Source organism: Pelobates fuscus, chromosome 2 (genome assembly GCF_036172605.1).
Source record: "Pelobates fuscus isolate aPelFus1 chromosome 2, aPelFus1.pri, whole genome shotgun sequence".
Taxonomy (NCBI): Eukaryota; Metazoa; Chordata; class Amphibia; order Anura; family Pelobatidae; genus Pelobates; species Pelobates fuscus.
Genome location: NC_086318.1, coordinates 250,392,588 through 250,414,044, shown reverse-complemented (window position 1 = coordinate 250,414,044; position 21,457 = coordinate 250,392,588). Strand labels below are relative to the sequence as shown.

Here is a 21,457-nt window from a genome sequence, read left to right as displayed (position 1 = left end):
GGCAATATGGACAATTTGAGATTTCAGGCAATTGAGAAACTGATACCAAACCCTAGGAAAGGAATCTTCAATCAACAACTACTCCAAAAAGAATCCCAATGGATTTATTCTTTCTATGACCATGACCCCACAGGGAATCAATTAAAATGATTTCATACATTAAAATGGATGGATCTACCTAACTAACGATCTCTCCTATTTTCTAAATATTCCAATGTTTGGTTCCTAATTGACATATGAATACATATATATATATATATATTTCGTGTACACTAACTAATCATAATCATTTTATATTATTGCTTTTTATTTTATTCCACATATTCTATTTATTTATTTTTGAGACTATAATTACTTTTTCAACATTTGATATATCCATTATTACTGTATGAAAATCATATATAGCGCTCTTCTCCTTAATTTTATTCTTATCTTGGTATTTAATTTCATTCATTTTTTTTTTTTTTTTAATTCTTTATTTTTCCGTGCATGAGTTTATCATAACCATCATACATGTCTTGCCCCAACAGCAGTGACATGTTGTAGAGGAAACAAAGCACAACAGTTGTGGCATTGAAAATGAGTGCACATTTTTTTTTTTTTTTATATACAGTAGAGACATTGGTAAAAGGCAAAGTAATAGTCGGTGGTGCAGTAAGTGTTTAAACATAGGCTATGCTGGCTGACTATTTGAGAGTAAGTTTTAGGAATAGAACTAACTAGTAATTTGCACGTTTGACATAATATTTAGGAGAGAGGCTTAATAGCTGACTGAGTGCTATATATGATTCACGAACAAGCAGAGAAAAAGAAAACAACAATATATAAACTTGAGAATATATCATGCATAAAGATTTGAGAGCAGTTAGTGGAATCTGCACATTTTTTAAAGGTAAGTACTGACATACAATAGAAAACATTTGCAATGGATAATCATCTGCTAAATAATCTATAGTTAACAAGCTAATTGCCTGTGGTTCTTATATTGTGTTGCTTGCTCCGCTCCTGCTATATGTATACAACAGTCTGTGCTGTGAGTTGTTAGGGCCAGTTCTGACCGCAGTGTGAGACATACTGTGCGGTGGGATCTTGCAGAGTCTCTGCTGCAGGGCCTGCAGGGGCACAGACTGTCTCTAGGTCATTCCGTCTTGGTCAGCCGTCACCGGCTCTGAGTGAGTGGCACGTGGGTCCGGAGCGCTGCGAGGTCCCTTCCCCTGTTGGTTGTTGCCGCTGTGTGAGTATATCCCAGAAGTGGGTCGGTATCGCCTCCAGGCTCTGCAGTGGGTCACTCCAGTGCGGTTGTGTCGGGCGCATGGCCATCCTGCATGTCCCGCTGCCGGCCGCCATTTTAGGTGCGCCTTGTAGGAGGTTGTAGTCTTGCTTGTACTGCTGTCTCAGCTGGTGATTGTGGATGTCGAGTGCGGGCCGGGATGACCCCCGCCGGCCCAGGGGGCGGGGGGAGGAAGGCTGGAGCACTGAGAGGTGTGTGTGCGGTGTTACCATCCAGAAGAGCGTCCGTCTCTCCCTGGCTCGGCCGCATGTAGGCCCCTTGTGCTTTGCGTGGGATCCCGGGCAGTGTGAGTCTCGATTGTGGGTTCCTTCGATGCCCTCTGACTGGTGGGTGGTTTTGTGTTTGGGGTATTTATCCCCATTATCGTCGCTTCTTGCAAGAGCTGATGTACAGCACGTCTATCCTGCTCGGCAGTCAGGCTCTGCCCCCCATTCATTTTTTATTTTTAATTTTCAAGTGTTGTTTTTATTTAAGTTGTTTGGCATTTAAACTACTAGTTAATTGCAAACATCTAATATGAGTTTTATAAATATCTCATGTCATTTGATGTGATTTATGACTGTTATTAAATCAATAGCAACTGAATATGCTTTCACATCAATATAAATGCACTAACAGTCATTTGTAAACAATAAAGACCTTTGTGGTCCACTCTGACCACCATGCCACGTCAGATACTAATTGGTGATTTCATCACCCACATCCACCTTTCATGATCTAGAGCGCCATATTTAAACCTGAATTTACAGAGATTCTTTTCCCCTTTGAAGAGCCGCTTACCGGCGAAACGCGCGTTGGGGCTTGAGATCACAGAAATCTGATAGCCTCAGTCTATCGTGAAATTTCTTTAGACCACTCTCCATTAGATTAACACTAATTTTTGGGATCTCCTTTGACAATTTATTTAAACACTTATGGTGGCTTGGGGCTTCGGACAGATTAAGCCAACTGCAAAACCACGGCGAGCGCTGATATAGTGCAGATATATGTTTACACTGCAAACGAATATATGCTATTAAGTTGATACAGTATTGTGTCTTGCAGGGGGTTTCTCTTGTTAGTAAGCTAGCTGTGCAGTTACTATTTGGCATAGGTGCCCTCGGAGGCACAGTTGTACTTCATATATCTATCAGAATTCATTTTGGATGTTTCGTTCTATGCATGCTAGCACCAGACAGAATCTTCAGTCAGGAAGCGAACCTAGCAGCTGATAATACTGGCAGTTGCCCCTGAAGGCACAGATGATAGTCACATTTATCTAATAGATTAACGCTGCAATCTTACCTCTAACGCTAACTAGCACTAACAGAATCTTCATCATTGTCTGCAACCCAGAAAATGCTTGGAGTTAGTAAGCATACCGTTAAATAGAATTTCTTTTGTTAAGTTTAATTTCATCGACAGGCATTTCACAGTACATACTGTCCTGATAACAAAGATAACGGTTTAGGCGAAATACATTAATTGTTGGGCTTATCTTTTGGATCTTGGCACTAATATAACTGTTGCCAATAAATACTTGGATCCTGACAATCTGTACCTATGCTCTTCATGTTGCTACAGCAATTGTATACTTTATTGCAACATTTACAAGTTACTTAGTCTAGCCCTTACACATTTGTATACCGTACTAATAAATGAGACTTCAGAATTTATAGAAAAGATCTATATTTCTCCTCAGGTCTGTCTACATAGACATTCTGTCCAAAGACATTGTGTCTATTAGTTTAATACTCTTTTTTAAGTTTCAAATATTATCTCTTCTAATTCCTTTATCTCAAATTTAGGTTTTTGAAAGTAATTTTTTGTCTACACTTTAATTTATATTTTTTATTTATTTTTTGTTTACATCTATTCTACTATTAAAAGTTAAGTTTTAATAAATAATCTGTTACAAATGGCTATTTGTAACTGGCCCTTTAAATGAAAAATTGCCCTGCTTCCCTGTATTGTGGAGAAGCCTATTTGCCAGCCTCCTGCCTCATGACTATGGCCCCTGGAAGATTGTGCCCCTGAAAATGTATTAACTTTTATTGGTGTGTATGGCCCTTTAAGAACCGTCTGGGGACATATTGTGACTTTGCTGAACAATGCCCCTTTAAGACTATGTCCCCAGACCTGTAAAATAACTTGCCCCTGGCTCTCTCCCACTTGGTTCAGTAAATAGGGCTTACTGAACCAAGTACCACACAGGCGGACCACCCAGAAGTTAAAGTGTGCAGGCAATTTACCTTCCAGGCTGTGAGGTTACTGCAGGTTAATTGCCGAGCGCTGGGTGGCCGCCATTCGGCAGCCGAACACATGGCGGCGGCCATTTTGGTCATTCGAATGCGGTCAGCGGTGTATGTTAAAGATTCTGTGGAACTAAAATCGGCTACACATTCTGCCGAACACCGCTGACCCTTACCTTCTCCCATACGGAACTTGCAGCTCCAGAGACTAAGTCCCGTTCGAAATGGGACTTAGTCGTTTTTTCGCATGAAATTGACCGACCGCACAGCCAAAATCTATGGAACTGTTTTGGGCAGGAAATTGTGCTTGCGGTCGGTCATAAAGGACTTCCAGCTAACTTTTGATCCACTGGAGGGATTTGGCTGATTTTTGGAAGTGTTTATGTTTGATGTATGCTGAGTCTGAATATGCAAGTATGCTTTTATTGAAATTGGATGTATGGTTTTAAAGTTACAGTGTGTGTGTAAAAACTGTATTTTTATTGTATGTAATAATTGGTTTAACTGTTTATCTGAGGGGAGGGAATGTGTGGGTTGCACCAGATGTGTGATTGGTGATTTTATGCCTCCCCCTGGGAGTGTCCTATTTGCATGTAACCTCAATAAAAGCCAGGCTGGGTGTTCCAGCATCTCAGACCTCTTCTGACCCTCTAACTTGCAGCCTCGACTCATGTTTGTAGGGGACAGCTATAATCACTACAGGGATTGCTATGCTCTTCATACTCCCTTAGCTGTTGAGCTCTTGTAAGAGCTCTTGTTCCTGATCCTGCTTCGCTCTACAGAAGGGAGAGGTTCACCTATTGGAACCTGGAGCCTGGTCGTAGGTCCAGGGTGCAGAGCAGACGGCGAGATACCAGCCCAGCAGCGGTGGCTCGTGGAGTTCGCAGTGCTTATGGTGGCTATGGTGCTGATGGTCCTTTGGTAAGCGCTAGGAGCATCCTTTCTACGGTCCAACTTCCAGCCAGCCTGGAGGCAACCGTAACATAATCCTAACATAGGACAGTGTTTCTTTCCTTCTCTATTCGTATTCCTCAATCAGGGTTAACCCCTTCACTGCCCTAACGACCTATGCTATACTAGGCTTCCACTCTATTTTATATTTAAAAGAAGAAAAACTACCACAACAAGAGGACATAGTCTTAAATTAGAGGGACAAAGGTTTAAAAATAATATCAGGAAGTATTACTTTACCGAGAGGGTAGTGGATGTATGGAAAGGTCTTCCAGCTGAAGTGGTAGAGGTTAACACAGTAAAGGAGTTTAAGCATGCGTGGGATAGGCATAAGGCTATCCTAACTATAAGATAAGGCCAGGGACTAATGAAAGTATTTAGAAAATTGGGCATACTCGATGGGCCGAATAGTTCTTATCTGCCGTCACATTCTATGTTTCTATGCCTGGCAGATAGGTGTAAAATCTCTTCACCTTGCAACATCCTGACAGAGGAACACATGAGGTAGTCTGATCAGTGTGATCATGCACAGCAAACTCGGGTGTCAGGTTTTTCTCTCCTGCTGGTCAACAAAAATTGCCCTGTTTCTATCATTAATGGACTAGTTTGAAGCTGAGATGGATGTGTTTGCTTGCATATAAATGGTTTAAAACCATTTAATGACATACTTTTCAAAGTTTTTCGTGCTGTGTTTTGATTTGTATATTTGTCTAAAAGTGTTTGCTTGCATATAAATTATGTGATACATGTCCCTTTAATCTAATTATCCCCACTTGAATTAGCATGGGTGGATTAGACATAATACTATACTTTGACTGAAGTCTGGAGAGCAAGTCACATACAGAAAAATAGTGATTTCGGTAGAGTCCTTGTATGAACCCGAATGCAAACTTTCCAGGTATGTATATGTAGAACATACATGCTGAAAAAAACATGACAGACATATGGCATAAATTGGATTCTACTGATGCAAAATTTGATCTGCATAATAATGGGTCCTCTAAGTGCCAAAATAATTCAGTGAGACATTACACATAGTGTCGGTCTTCCATGTTCTAATGCACTGCTGTTTATACCCTTACCAGCGCTTACTAGTGTACTTGCAAAGGAATAAATATGGTAGTCCATGTAATGATGACAGTAGAATATATTTTATTTGAAAAAGTAAGTAATGATAATATTGTTAATTATGGCCAGGGACTGAATTGCCATGAGACACACACGAAGGGCTTCACGTTTTACAGTATTTGACTCTATGTTTTAGGAATACATTGGAAGAAAGTTTTTTTGTTCCACTTAAAATCTTACCATGCAAACATAAGGATGATTGTACATTTCCTCATCTGCGGAGTTCTAACTAGATCCATGCATGCAGGATTGACAACTTCTTCATCTGGAACAGTTATCTAAACACAAATATATACTAAGTTAAAACAGATAACTGTGAAATGTGTACATTTTTATATTTTGTATATAACTGTCAAATAAGAGATTAAACATCCTCAAACAACATGAATGCACACTGAATATAGTACCATATTATAATCATGAAAATAAGTTCAAAAATATTAATATATAACCATGTTTGGAGGTTACTAGTCAGACTGACAAAATAACGAATTGTGCAACATATGATAATTATTACAAACACAAAGATAAAGCAATGCGCTTACAGCAGCAGCAGTAGCTTAGTATCCAACAGCATAAAATACATAGTAAAAAGAAAGAGAACGTTATCTGCGCTCTCTAAATCCTTATGTACATTTAAACAAAATGGAGGCTCTTTCGTTTTATTCCAATGGCCATTTGAATATAAGCTCACCTTCCACGTTAAGGCATGCCCCAAAAGGTGAGTCCTACACGAGCCATTAGATAAGCTGATATCATCCAAGAATCTCCAATGAGACAGGAAGGGGTATTTTATAAACCCTTTCACATTTAACCCTTTATAGGGCTTCTACACGTACAATAAATGTTGCTGGTATCATTTATTTTATGTGTAGAAGCCCTATAAAGGGTGTGCCCAATGGTCAGTCTGAGCCTACCAGGGACAGATCCACGCCAGCTCTCCAGGTAGGGATGCTGGGTGGACATTTAATATTAATAATTTGTGTGTGTCTGTAAGTGTATGTGTGTATGTGTGAGTCTGAATGTGTATGTGTATGTCTGTGTGTGTATGTGTGTGTGTCTCTGAGTGTATGTATGTGTCTGTAAGTGTATGTGTGTCTGTGAGTGTATGTGTGTCTGTGAGTGTATGTGTGTGTGAGTGTATGTGTGTGTACATGTGTATATGTCTGAGTGTGTGTGTATGAGGGTATGTGTGTGTGTCTCTACAGGTGTCTGTATGTATGGGTCTCTGTGTGTGTGTGTGTGTGTCTGCATGTGTATCTGTTTGTCTGCATGTGTGGAGTGGCGGGGACGTGTGGGGTAGGAAGTAGATGTATGGGGGGGCCCCAGGGCAATTTTCGCACTGGGGCCCTGTGGTTTCTAGTTACGCCTCTGCTTGTTGAGTATAACATGTGATTAAAAATTATAATTTGTGCTAAGATGTACGTAAGAAAGAAGAACTAAGAATATTGAATAAAATTCAGCAGTGGAGTGTTTGCAAACATCTACACCATGGATGGTCAAACGGTAGACTGTCTTATAGAACTGCAAATCGCACAATGTTTTGGTAGACTTGTAAACTAGCAACACATCAAGGGATTTTTAGTTCTACCTTGCGGCCACAATTAATGTGCACCTTTCATTAATGAACTATAGACTTTTCACATACGCCAACACAAAATCCCACAGACAAATTAATCCAGATGTCCTCTGCCTCATAATTGTTTATTCTGGTTGTAACGGACCGTTTCACTTACAAGAGGATAAAACCCAGTTTAAGCGATAATCCCCTTTTCTTAGAAAGACACAGCTACTGCAGAACATCAAAACTCACGAACTGGATATAGGTGAATAAGGTAGCACTCCAGCTGGAACCTCACGAATAGCTGCTAGCAGATGAATAGGAAAAGCAGACATCAGCTTACACTCCTTAGCAATCAATCCCCAACAGCATACAGTGAATCCCCCCAAGAACGATACAAGGCTCCGTGTTGAGGGTCAAGCAGTGGTCTGAGGTGCTGGGCACCCAGCCTGGTTTTTATTACATGAGTACACATACAGGCCACACCCAGGGGGAGGCATAAAATAACCAATAACATAGATGTTACCTCCCACACATCCCCTCCCCTTAGTGTGACACTTAATCCCATTATGTGTACAGTTCAAAATGTACTTTTACATAACTTTCATAACTTTACAACCATACATCGTATCCACATAACAATCACATATTCAGACTCAGCATACTTTAAACATAACCACTCTCAAAAATCATACAAATCCCTCCAGTAAATAAAAAGTTACACGAAAGTCTTTTTATGACCGACCGCAAGCACCTTTTCTTGCCCAAAACAGTTCCATGGAATTGGGCTGTGCGGTCGGTCACTTTCTAGCATAAAAACGGCTAAGTCCCGTTCGAAGTATGGCCGGTACTTCGACTTTAGTCGAAGTGTCGAAGTGAAGTCGATGGTACGGGTCGGCGGTGTTCGAGTTAAAATGGCCGCCGCCACGTGGTCCTTTGTCCGATGCCGGTCACTTCGACGACTTCGACGACTTCGGAAACTCCGGCACTTCGGTAACTTTGGCTGCATCCGAAGTGCCCCATAAAAAGTGTCAATTCTTCTCCCATAGTAATAAAAGGGCCGAACACTGTTTGTAAAGGGCCCAATCTCCCAGGGCCATAGTCCAAAGGCAGCAGGCAGGCAACCAGGCTCCTCCAATACAATGTGGCGAGATTGGTTTCGTCACATCTCTCCCCCTTTCCAAAAAGACTAACAGGGTACCTGACCTCCTGCCGGTCAGTGCCCTTCTAGTCCAGCAACCCACCCATAAAGCAAAAAAAACAGTACAGCCCACCCACAATAAATAGTTACTACACCTGGGTAGAGGAGAAGTCTGTCCATGTCCAGGTGCCTCACCACGGCTGTGTAGGGGACTGGTAGGCTGCCTTGGTGGGTTGCTGAGTGGGCAGAGACCAGCGGTGCTCTGTCCTGGTGCCAGCACTACCACCGGAGTAGTCGGGTTGGAGCCTGTTTGCTGGAGACGGACTGTCTCCCCCTTAGTTGCATAGCTCTTCTGCTGAGGGGGGAGACCGGTTGTCTCCCCCTTGGATACACAGCTCTGTCGTGGGGGGGTAGGACCGACCATCCCTACCCCCTGTGTGGTAAGTGCAGAGACCACGGTCCCATCTGCACTGGTGGGGGGTTTACAGTCTCCCCCTGGTACATTAAGCTGCCGCTGGGGAGAGGTGGTAACAAGCTCCTCTCCCATACATATTTCTAGTCTTTGCGGAGGGAGACCGACTGTCTCTCCTCCCAATACAGAGTCCTGCCGCTGGGGAAAGGAGACAGGGCTCTCTCTTCCCTGCTGGATACACTGCCGCTGGAGAATGGAGATTGGGCTCCCAATTCCCGAAAAATCACGCTGCCGCTGGGGAGGGAGGACGCTGATCTCCTCTCCCTGTTTTCCACATTGCCCTCCTGGCATATCATTCTGCTGCTGGGGGGCAGGAACAACTACCTCTGCCCCCTGTAATTCAGCCTGCCGCTGGGGAGGGAGGAGGCTGCTCTCCTCTCCCTGCACTTCACATTGCCCTCCTGGCATATCACTCTGCTGCTGGGGGGCAGGAACAACTACCTCTGCCCCCTGTAACTCAGCCTGCCGCTGGGGAGGGAGGATACTGCTCTCCTCTCCCTGCACTTTACATTGCCCTCCTGGCATATCACTCTGCTGCTGGAGGGCAGGAACAACTACCTCTGCCCCCTGTAACTCAGCCTGCCGCTGGGGAGGGAGGATACTGCTCTCCTCTCCCTGCACTTTACACTGCCGCTGGGGAATGGAGACTGGGCTCCCAATTCCCTGCCGGACCGGTGGAGAGACCTCGGTCCCATCTCCACTGGCCACCTGGGGTTCTTCCCAGTAAAACTGTACAATATCTTCCCAGCTGAAGGGGTCTGGATCTGGGTCTGCGCTTCCCTGTTGAGCCTTCTCACTGGAGTGGAACAGATTTTGGTAGCCCTGTTCCAGCTCCATCTCTCGGGTTACTAGAGGGACCAGGTCTTGCTCTATCTCCTGAGTGTCGTCCCAGTCATACCTGCTCTCCCTCCACTCAAAGAGATCACTGAACCGGGCTTGTGTGGGGCTCCCAAATTCAGGCTCTGAGAAAGACTCCCATAACAAGCCAGGACCATCAAACTCCTCTCCCTCTGGCTTGTCATGCTCGGCTGTCCAGGGCAGGTGCTGTGCAACATACCACCAAAGCGCCTGGTAGGCATCCTCCAGCCACATCTCCTGCCATACCCGGAGCTCCAATTCTTTTACCCATTCCTCCCTGGGCTGCTCTCCCAGGAAGGGCATCCGCAGGGCTAGTCGCTCCTGCAAATGCTGATCTTCCTTGGGAAGTCTCTCACCTCGTTGGTATTCCACAATGCCCAGTGCCTGGTACCAGATGCCTTTCCTTAATGCATCCCGGTCATCCATGTCACCCTCATCGTACTCCACTGCTGGTTCCATGCTGTTGCTTTTAGGGTCGCTGTACTGGGACATGCGTTGCCCTCAAATTGTAAAAATCCAAAGCAATGGTGTTCTGTAGCTGTCCTTCTGGCTGTAGGACTGATCCCGCCGCTTGCCACCAATTGTAACGGACCGTTTCACTTACAAGAGGATAAAACCCAGTTTAGGCGATAATCCCCTTTTCTTAGAAAGACACAGCTACTGCAGAACATCAAAACTCACAAACTGGATATAGGTGAATAAGGTAGCACTCCAGCTGGAACCTCACGAATCGCTGCTAGCAGATGAATAGGAAAAGACATCAGACATCAGCTTACACTCCTTAGCAATCAATCTCCAACAGCATACAGTGAATCCCCCCAAGAACGAGACAAGGCTCCGTGTTGAGGGTCAAGCAGTGGTCTGAGGTGCTGGGCACCCAGCCTGGTTTTTATTACATGAGTACACATACAGGCCACACCCAAGGGGAGGCATAAAATAACCAATAACATAGATGTTCCCTCCCACACATCCCCTCCCCTTAGTGTGACACTTAATCCCATTATGTGTACAGTTCAAAATGTACTTTTACATAACTTTCATAACTTTACAACCATACATCGTATCCACATAACAATCACATATTCAGACTCAGCATACTTTAAACATAACAACTCTCAAAAATCATACAAATCCCTCCAGTAAATAAAAAGTTACACGAAAGTCTTTTTATGACCGACCGCAAGCACCTTTTCTTGCCCAAAACAGTTCCATGGATTTGGGCTGTGTGGTCGGTCACCTTCTAGCATAAAAACGGCTAAGTCCCGTTCGAAGTATGGCCGGTACTTCGACTTTAGTCGAAGTGTCGAAGTGAAGTCGATGGTACGGGTCGGCGGTGTTCGAGTTAAAATGGCCGCCGCCACGTGGTCCTTTGTCCGATGCCGGTCACTTCGACGACTTCGACAACTTCGGAAACTCCGGCACTTCGGTAACTTTGGCACTTCGGCTGCATCCGAAGTGCCCCATAAAAAGTGTCAATTCTTCTCTCATAGTAATAAAAGGGCCGAACACTGTTTGTAAAGGGCCCAATCTCCCAGGGCCATAGTCCAAAGGCAGCAGGCAGGCAACCAGGCTCCTCCAATACAATGTGGCGAGATTGGTTTCGTCACATCGGTAGTAGTTTGTTTTAACATATGTGAATTAATGTATGTGTTGGATGTAGTATATGTATGTTGTTCTTTTGTATGTTTCTTCTATGCATTTAAAGGGTGAACGCTAACAGATGTAGAGGCTTAATAGTGAATTTATATGTGCATTTATGACTGTATAGGGAGATGTATCAGCAGTAGAAAGAGGGAAGTGCTCATACCATTGTCTCACTGGTGAGACCTCCCATGGAGTATTGTATGCAGTACTGGAGACCGTATCTACAGAAGGATATTCATACTTTGGAGAGAGTTCAGAGAAGGGTTAATAAACTGGATGAACATGGCAAAACTTACTTAAAGGATCTTAACATTGCTTTTTCTAATAACAAAATTTGGTCCTTTCAGAGTAAAACGTTTAATTATACAGTAAGCATACTCACATACAGACACAGACAATCTCACTGACATCTCAATAACACACACAAGCTCATTGATACACAGCCTCATAGACAAACCATCTCACTGATAAACATCAGCTCATTGACATAAAAACACAAGCTCGCTCACTAGCAGGCACACACATGCAAGCAAGCTCACTCACTAGCAGATGCACACACACACAGCTTAATGTAGTGGTACTGGTGTCTATAGCATGTCCCTACAGGCTTTTCAACGTAAACACCCTGGGCTTCAAAGTGACACCGCTAGTGACAGTCACTCAGACGGTCACTAGAGGTGCTTCCTGTGTCAGTGCACCTACATTCAGGGCCTCCACACTCTGTAGGTGCTGAACGTTCCCCATAGAGATGCTGATTGGTGTAGCGTTTTGCAGCCAATCCTATGGCAACGCATTTGATTGGCTGAGATCATTAAGTTTGATGATCTCAGCCATAGAGGCAGGGCCAGTCGAGGGGAGACCAGCACGCTGCGTGGGGGAAAAAAAAGGTGAGCAAAAACGCTATTTTTAAACACACATATACACCATGACAGACACAGAAACACACATATACCATGACAGATACACACCCCATGAAAGACCATGACACAGACAGACCCACACACACACACACACACACATCATGACACAGACAGACACACACACATAAACCATGACACACACAGACACAGACAGACACACACCCCATGACAGACAGACACACACACCATGACACAGACACACACACCATGATGGACAGACAGACACACACACACACACCATGACACAGACAGAAAGACACACACACACCAAGACAGACACACACACACCATGACGGACAGACAGACACACACACAGAAAGAAAGACACACACTCACACCATGGCACAGACAGACACACACACACACCATACAGACAGACACCATGACACAGACAGACACACACACCATGACACAGACAGACACACACACACCATACAGACAGACACACACACACACACCATACAGACAGACACACACACACCATACAGACAGACACACACACCATGACACAGACAGACACACACACCATCCATGACACAGACAGACACACACCATGACACAGACAGACACACACCATGACACAGACAGACACACACACACCATAACAGACAGACACCATGACACACACACACACACCATACAGACAGACACACACACACCATACAGACAGACACACACACCATGACACAGACAGACACACACACCATCCATGACACAGACAGACACACACCATGACACAGACAGACACACACCATGACACAGACAGACACACACACCATCCATGACACAGACAGACACACACCATGACACAGACAGACACACACCATGACACAGACAGACACACACCATGACACAGACAGACACACACACACCATAACAGACAGACACCATGACACACACACACACCATACAGACACACACACACACCATACAGACACACACACACCATACAGACAGACACACACCATACAGACAGACACACACACACCATACAGACAGACACACACACCATCCATGACACAGACAGACACACACCATGACACAGACAGACACACACCATGACACAGACAGACACACACACACCATAACAGACAGACACCATGACACACACACACACCATACAGACAGACACACACACACCATACAGACAGACACACACACCATGACACAGACAGACACACACACCATCCATGACACAGACAGACACACACCATGACACAGACAGACACACACCATGACACAGACAGACACACACACCATCCATGACACAGACAGACACACACCATGACACAGACAGACACACACCATGACACAGACAGACACACACACACCATAACAGACAGACACCATGACACACACACACACCATACAGACACACACACACACCATACAGACACACACACACCATACAGACAGACACACACACACCATACAGACAGACACACACCATACAGACAGACACACACACACCATACAGACAGACACACACACCATCCATGACACAGACAGACACACACCATGACACAGACAGACACACACCATGACACAGACAGACACACACCATGACACAGACAGACACACACACACACACCATAACAGACAGACACCTTGACACAGACACACACACCATGACACAGACAGACACACACACACACACACACACCATAACAGACAGACACCTTGACACAGACACACACACACACACCATAACAGACAGACACCTTGACACAGACACACACACCATGACACAGACACACACACACACACCATACAGACAGACACACACACACCATGACACAGACAGACACACACACACCATACAGACACACACACCATGACACAGACAGACACACACACCATCCATGACACAGACAGACACACACACACCATGACACAGACAGACAGACACACACACACACCATGAGACAGACAGACACACACACACACCATACAGACAGACACACACACCATGACACAGACAGACACACACCATGACACAGACACACACACCATGACACAGACACACACACCATCCATGACACAGACAGACACACACACCATAACAGACTGACAGACACACCATGACAGACACCATGACACAGACACACTCACACACCATGACACAGACAGACACACACACCCCATACAGACACACACACCATGACACAGACAGACACACACACCATCCATGACACAGACAGACACACACCATGACACAGACAGACACACACACACCATAACAGACAGACAGCATGACACACACACACACACCATACAGACAGACACCATGACACAGACACACACACCATGACACAGACAGACACACACACCATACAGACAGACACACATACCATACATGACACAGACAGACAGACACACACACACACCATGACACAGACAGACACACACACACACCATACAGACAGACACCATGACACAGACACACACACCATGACACAGACAGACACACACACCATACAGACAGACACACACACCATCCATGACACAGACAGACATACACACACACACCATGACACAGACAGACACACACACACACACCATAACAGACTGACATACACACCATGACAGACACCATGACACAGACAGACACACACACACACCATACAGACAGACACCATGAAACAAACAGACACACACACCATGACAAAGACAAACACACACACACCAGACAGACACACACACCATAACAGACAGACACACCATAACACACACATTTACTGACACACACACTCAGTGACAGACATACATACACACTCACTGACAGACAGACACATACACACTCACAAAACACACACTCACAGACGCACACAAACTGACACACTCAGTAACAGGCACATACAGTAACACACTCACACACACACACACACACACTCAAACACACACACACTAACACAAACACACACACACTAGTGCTGAGGGGATTCCCTGGGGTCCAGTGGTGTCACCGGGCGGGCAGGCGGGCGGGCGAGGGAGCACTCCCTGTTCAGCTCCCTCGCGCGCCGCGTACTGATGCCGGAGCCAGAAGATGACGTCATCTTCCGGCTCCGGCATCAGTGCGGTGCGCGAGGGAGCTGAAGAGGTAGCACTCAGGGGAGAGTGCTCCCTCGCGCGCGCGCACCCGCCCACCAGCCTGGTGATACCAGGGCCAGCCCAAGGTATTGCAAATGGAGTATATTCAGTCTTTTTTAGTAGCCACTTAGTCACAAACACTGGCCAAAATTGGTGTTTAAATTAGTTTTTTGCATTTTTAAATATTAACACTAACTTTGGCCAGTGTTTGTGACCAAGTGGCTACTAAAAAAGACTGGACATACCTCATCTGCAATACCTTGGGTTTTCTACTTTTGCAAATGGTATGCCATCATGGGGGTAATTCTTATTCCTGGGCTACCATACGGTCTCAAAGGCAACGTAACCAATCTGGCGAGTTTTAACCCCTTCAGGACGGAGTCAATAGTACACGTTCTGATCAAAACAAAACGTAAACAAAAACTGGAATTTGCGCTATATGTCTGTTCACCCGTAGTTCCCCTCTTTCATATTAAATGCACCCACACTTATTATATATCATTTTGTTCAGGAGAAACAGGGCTTTAATTTCATATAAAATATTTGTATATGAAACAATTTATTATGAATAAAATTAAAAAAAACTGTGAGAAATTTAATTTTTTTTTTAAATTTGTAGTTCCGCCTCACATTTTAGCTGTAAATGTCATAATACTGTTAGGCTTTACTGCAACAAAATGCACATATTTGTAATCAGCGATGTCTCACGAGTACAACAGTACCCCCCATTAACAGGTTTTATGGTGTTTTGGAAAGTTACAGGGTCAAATATAGAACGTTCCATTTTCAAATTGAAATTTGCCAGATTAGTAATGTTACCTTTGAGACGGTGTGGTAGCCCAGGAATGAGAATTACCCCCATAATGGCATACCATTTGAAAAAGTAGACAACCCAAGGTATTGAACGTGGGGTATGTTTAGTTTTTTTTAGTAGCCACTTAGTCACAAACACTGGCCAAAGTTAGCGTTCATATTTGTTTTTGTGTGAAAAAAGCAAAAAACTAATATTTGGCCAGTGTTTGTGACTAAGTGGCTACTAAAAATGACTGGACATACCCCATTTGCAATACCTTGGGTTGTCTACTTTTGCAAATGGTATGCCATCATGGGGGTAATTCTTATTCCTGGGCTACCATACGGTCTCAAAGGCAACATAACTAATCTGGCAAATTTCAATGTCAAAAAAATGAAATGCAAGCCTTATATGTGACTCTCTAACTTTCCAAAACACCATAAAACCTGTACATGGGGGGTACTGTTATTCTCGGGAGATTTCACTAAACACAAATATTAGTGTTTTAAAACAGTAAAACATATTACAACAATAATATAGTCCATAAAAGTGCCGTTTGTTTGTAAAAAATGCAAAAAACGTCACTTTTACTTAAAATATCATCGTTGTAATACAATTTACCAGTTTTAAACACTAATATTTGAGTTCAGCGAAGTCTCCCGAGTAAAACAGTACCCCCTATGTACAGGTTTTATGGTGTCTTGGAGAGTTACAGGGTCTAATATAGTGCTTGCGAATTAAATTCTCTGCACTTTCTCCCTGTGTTGTCAGGCATGTCAATCAAATTTTAATTAATCAAATGACATAATTATGTTAAAAAATTACTTAAATATACACGTAGAATTTTAATATATATGCATTTATAGGTATATAAATTCTACGTGTATACTAATGTAATCTTTTATGTAATTATATGTATTTATCTCTATATATATATTTGCGGTTATTTGTATTTTATATATAGATAGATAGATATATATAGAATGTCATTCTAAGTGTATTCTGTTTCCAATATATATATATTAATAACAAAATACAGTTAGAATGAAATTACATATGAATATATAATTTATTTTATATTTTGTTTCAATATTTTATTTATTTAATTTATTTATTTATTATTGTAATTATGCGTATATATATATATAATATATATATGTAGATCTATTATATATATAATATATATACATATTATATATATGTAACGTCATTCTAAGTGTATTTTAATATTAATATATATACTAATATTAATATTAAAATACATTACGTATGACGTTACATATATATAATATGTATATATATTATATATATATATATATATAATATATATACATATTATATATATATAAAAAGGCATTTAATTTATTTTAGAACATTTTAATATTTTTTTTTTTTACACTACCTACCAGCAGGGGGACTGTCTAATATTTTAGACAGTCCCCCTGCTGGCAGATCCATAGCCAGCTATAGGGGGCCATGTGATCGCTCTTTGAGAGCGATCACATGGCCCCCGGGGGCCTCATTTGCCGGAGGGGGGCTGCCTGGGCTCTCAGACAGCCCCCCAGAAGAGGATCGCGGCGGAGGTGAGTACACCTCTGCTCCTGGGGCTGCAAGCCGTTACGGCGTTCTATGCCGCCGCAACGGCTTTAAAGCCGCGACGGCATAGAGCGCCGTAACGGCGTTAAGGGGTTAATGTGAAAAAACTGAAAAATGTAACACGCTATAGTTGACTCTGTAACTTCCCAAAACACCATAAAACCTGTACATAGGGGGTACTGTTTTACACGTGAGACATCGCTGAATACAAATATGTGTATTTTATTGCAGTAAAAGCAAACAGTATTATGACATTCACAGTTAGAATGTCACATAGAACTAAAACATTTGTAAAAATTCTTTATTTTTTTTAAATTATGTTTCATACCTAAATATTTGATGTTAAATGAAAGCCCTGTTTCCCCTGAATAAAATGATATATAATAAGTGTGGGTGCACATAATATGAAAGAGGCGAATTACGCCTGAACAGACATATAGCGCAAATTCCAGTTTTTGTTTAAGTTTTGTTTTGATCACAACGTGTACATTTGGATCAGTCCTTAAGGGGTTAAAGACAAATTGCAGGAAGATTTTAAAAAGGAAAATGCACGAAAAATTATTCTTGCAATGGTTTAATAAGATAAGTACCTATTTCTATGGTCTTAGCATGCTACAAGTGCAGAGAATTTGACTACACACTATAAACAACAAATTTAATTTTTTTGTTGAAATGGAAAAAAAAGGTCAGTGTTTAGCAGATAAACCACAACGAAAACATTCATGCATTTAACCCCTTAAGGACCGGCCTGTTTTTGCGATGTTGTACGTTAAGGACCAGAGCAGTTTTGACACTTTTGTGGTGTTTGTGTTTAGCTGTAATTTTCCTCTCTCTGTTATTTACGGTTCCCATACAAGTTATATATTGTTTTTTTCAGGACAAGAAGGGCTTTCTTTATATACCATCATTTAAAAAAAACTAATAAAATATGGTGAAAAATTGAAAAAAACAAACATGTTTTTGGACTTTTACTTGAAAAATCTTTTACTTATCTACAAAAGCTAATGAAAAAAACTGCTAAATAGATTCAAAATGTTGTCCCGAGTTTAAAAATACCCAGTGTTTACATGCTTTATTCCATTTTTTTTTTCAAAGTTATAGGCCTATAAATACAAGTAGGAAATTGCTGTTTCAATACATATATTTTTTACATTTATCAATAGTGACATTGTAACACCGTTATCTGTCATAAATCCCCGAATCACACCTCACATGTACATATTTTTTTAAAGTAGACAACCCAGGGTATTGAATATCGGGTATGTCCAGTCTTTTTTAGTAGCCACCTAGTCGCTAATTTGTTTGTGTGTTAGAAATGTATAAAATGCTAACTAAAGGCTGAACATACCCCATTTGCAATACCTTGGGTTGTCTTCTTTTGCAAATGGTATGCCATCATGGGGGTAATTCTCATTCCTGGGCTACCATACGCTTTCAAAGGCAACCTAACCAACCTGACAAATAAAAAATAAAATAAAAAAGTAAAATCAAGCCCTGCAACTTTCACAAACACTATAAAACCTCTACATTTGGGGTACTGTTATACTCAGGAGACTTCGTTGAACACAAATATTAGTGTATCAGAACAGTAAAATGTATCACAGCAATAATATCATCAGTGAAAGTGCCGTTTGTGTGTGAAAAATGCAAAAAACTTCACTTTCACTGACAAGAGCATCGCTGTGATATGTTTTACTGTATTGAAACACTGATATTTGTGTTCAGCGAAGTCTCCCGAGTAAAACAGTAACCCCCATGTACAGGTTTTAGGGTGTCATAGAAAGTTACAGGGTTAAACACAGTGCTAGCAAATTAAATTCTCTGGACTTTCGGCCTGGGTTGTGAGGCATATTTCTCAAATTGCAATCATTAAAATTACTTAATTATGTAAAAATATTACATAAATATGCATGTAGAATTTTAATATATATATACATATTTATAAATGTGACGTCTACGCGCGGCCGCAAGACTTACACTGTGAGCTGACACGGGAACTGACCGGACGGGCGCGGAGGAGAAGGGAGCTGACAGGAGCGGCAGGAAAGTTAACTAAGAGCTTACTGCCAGCCCCCCTCCTACACAGTGCCCATCCACTGGACCACCAGGGAGTGAGAGCCCCCCTCCCTGGCCAGCTAACAAGCAGGGAGGGGGGATGAAAATCTAATTAAATTATACATATTACAATAAAAAAATATTAATAATAATAATAAAAAAATATTAATAATAAAACAAAAAAAAATATTAAAATAATAATAATTAAAAAATAATAATACAAATGCCCACCCCCCCTCCCCCCCACCAAGGCTCTGCATCACACTCTGCATCACACACACACACTGCACTCATATACACACACTGCATTCATACACTGCATTCATACACACACACTGCACTCATACACACATACACTGCATTCATACACACACACACACTGCATTCATACACACACACACACACTGCATTAATTATATACACACACTGTAAATAAATATTAAATGAATATAATTTTTTTAGAATCTAATTTTATTTAGAAATTTACCAGTAGCTGCTGCATTTCCCACCCTAGTCTTATACTCGAGTCAATAAGTTTTCCCAGTTTTTTAGGGTAAAATTAGGGGCCTCGGCTTATATTCGGGTCGGCTTATACTCGAGTATATATGGTAAGTGTATTTTTATATTAATATACGTATATATAAATATAAAAATACACTTAGATTGACATTATGTATATAAGATATATATACATATTACATATAGATATAATACATGTGTGTATATATATATATATACACATACATATATATCATATATATATATATATATATATATATATATATATATATATATATATATATATACACACATACATATATATCATATATATATATATATATACACACACATATTTTTTTTAACTGATTGCTATTTCTTTTACTTTATTTTAGGATTTTTCACTTTCAGGGAGACTGCCTGTCATAGTTGCAAGGGAGAGGATATCGTAGAGAGTTACCGGAATGGGTGTAGCACTAGACCAACAGTGCAGAGGGGACCCACCATCAGGGGCAGGCTGGGCCGGGGGGCAGGGAAGCAATTGCCCCCCAGGCCGCCCTAAATAATTTGAAAAACGGCCGCTGCAGGGCTGATCCTGGGCAGGTGCACTGCGCCCAGGCACCAGGAAGTGCCGCGCGGAGCAGGCCGATGGCCTGTCACAGGGAGCAAAGCAGGTGGCCAGCTGACCTGTAGATCCCAGATGGCAGATGCCTACTCTGCAGCAATATACTGTCCGGCTGAACAAGGAGGCAGGCGGCAGCGAGGGAGCGCTGACTGTGCAGATGATCATCCTGCTCCCTCGCGCGCCCTCTCTGGTGATGCCGGCCCCGCATCACTAAACAGTACGAGGGAGCAAGAAGATCATGATGAAAGCCACTGGACCCTAAAGGTAGGAGCAACAATTAATAAAATAAATTTGTGAGTGTGTGTCTGCCAGTGTGTTTCTGGAAGTGAGTGTGTGTGTTTGGAAGTGAGTGCGTGTCTGTCAGTAAGTGTGTGTGTCTGTCAGGGCAGTCTTTCCATATTGGCATGCTGGGCAGTAGCCAGGGGGCCCCACAGGCATGGGGGCCCCACTACGCTGCCCAGTGTGCCCAGCTGACAGGGGAGATCCTTTGATCTCCCCTGCCAACCAATGGGGAGGCGGCCCTGTTTTTTGGCTGTGGGCACCCTTGGGCCAGTGAGGGAGATCTCTGTTGAGAGAGGGAGCTAGGACCCAGGGCTGCAGGAG

The 21,457-nt window shown here is 42.5% G+C and overlaps 1 protein-coding gene across 1 annotated transcript in view; it reads right to left on the bottom strand.

Moving 5' to 3' along the window:
• SLC22A3 (solute carrier family 22 member 3) overlaps nucleotides 1-21,457 on the bottom strand; it is a 363,281-nt gene that overhangs the window by 41,135 nt on the left and 300,689 nt on the right. Inside the window, exon 6 of the mRNA XM_063443336.1 lies at nucleotides 5,782-5,879. Within this exon, the coding sequence (XP_063299406.1) occupies nucleotides 5,782-5,879 (98 nt within the window). The remainder of the gene's footprint in view (nucleotides 1-5,781; nucleotides 5,880-21,457) is intronic.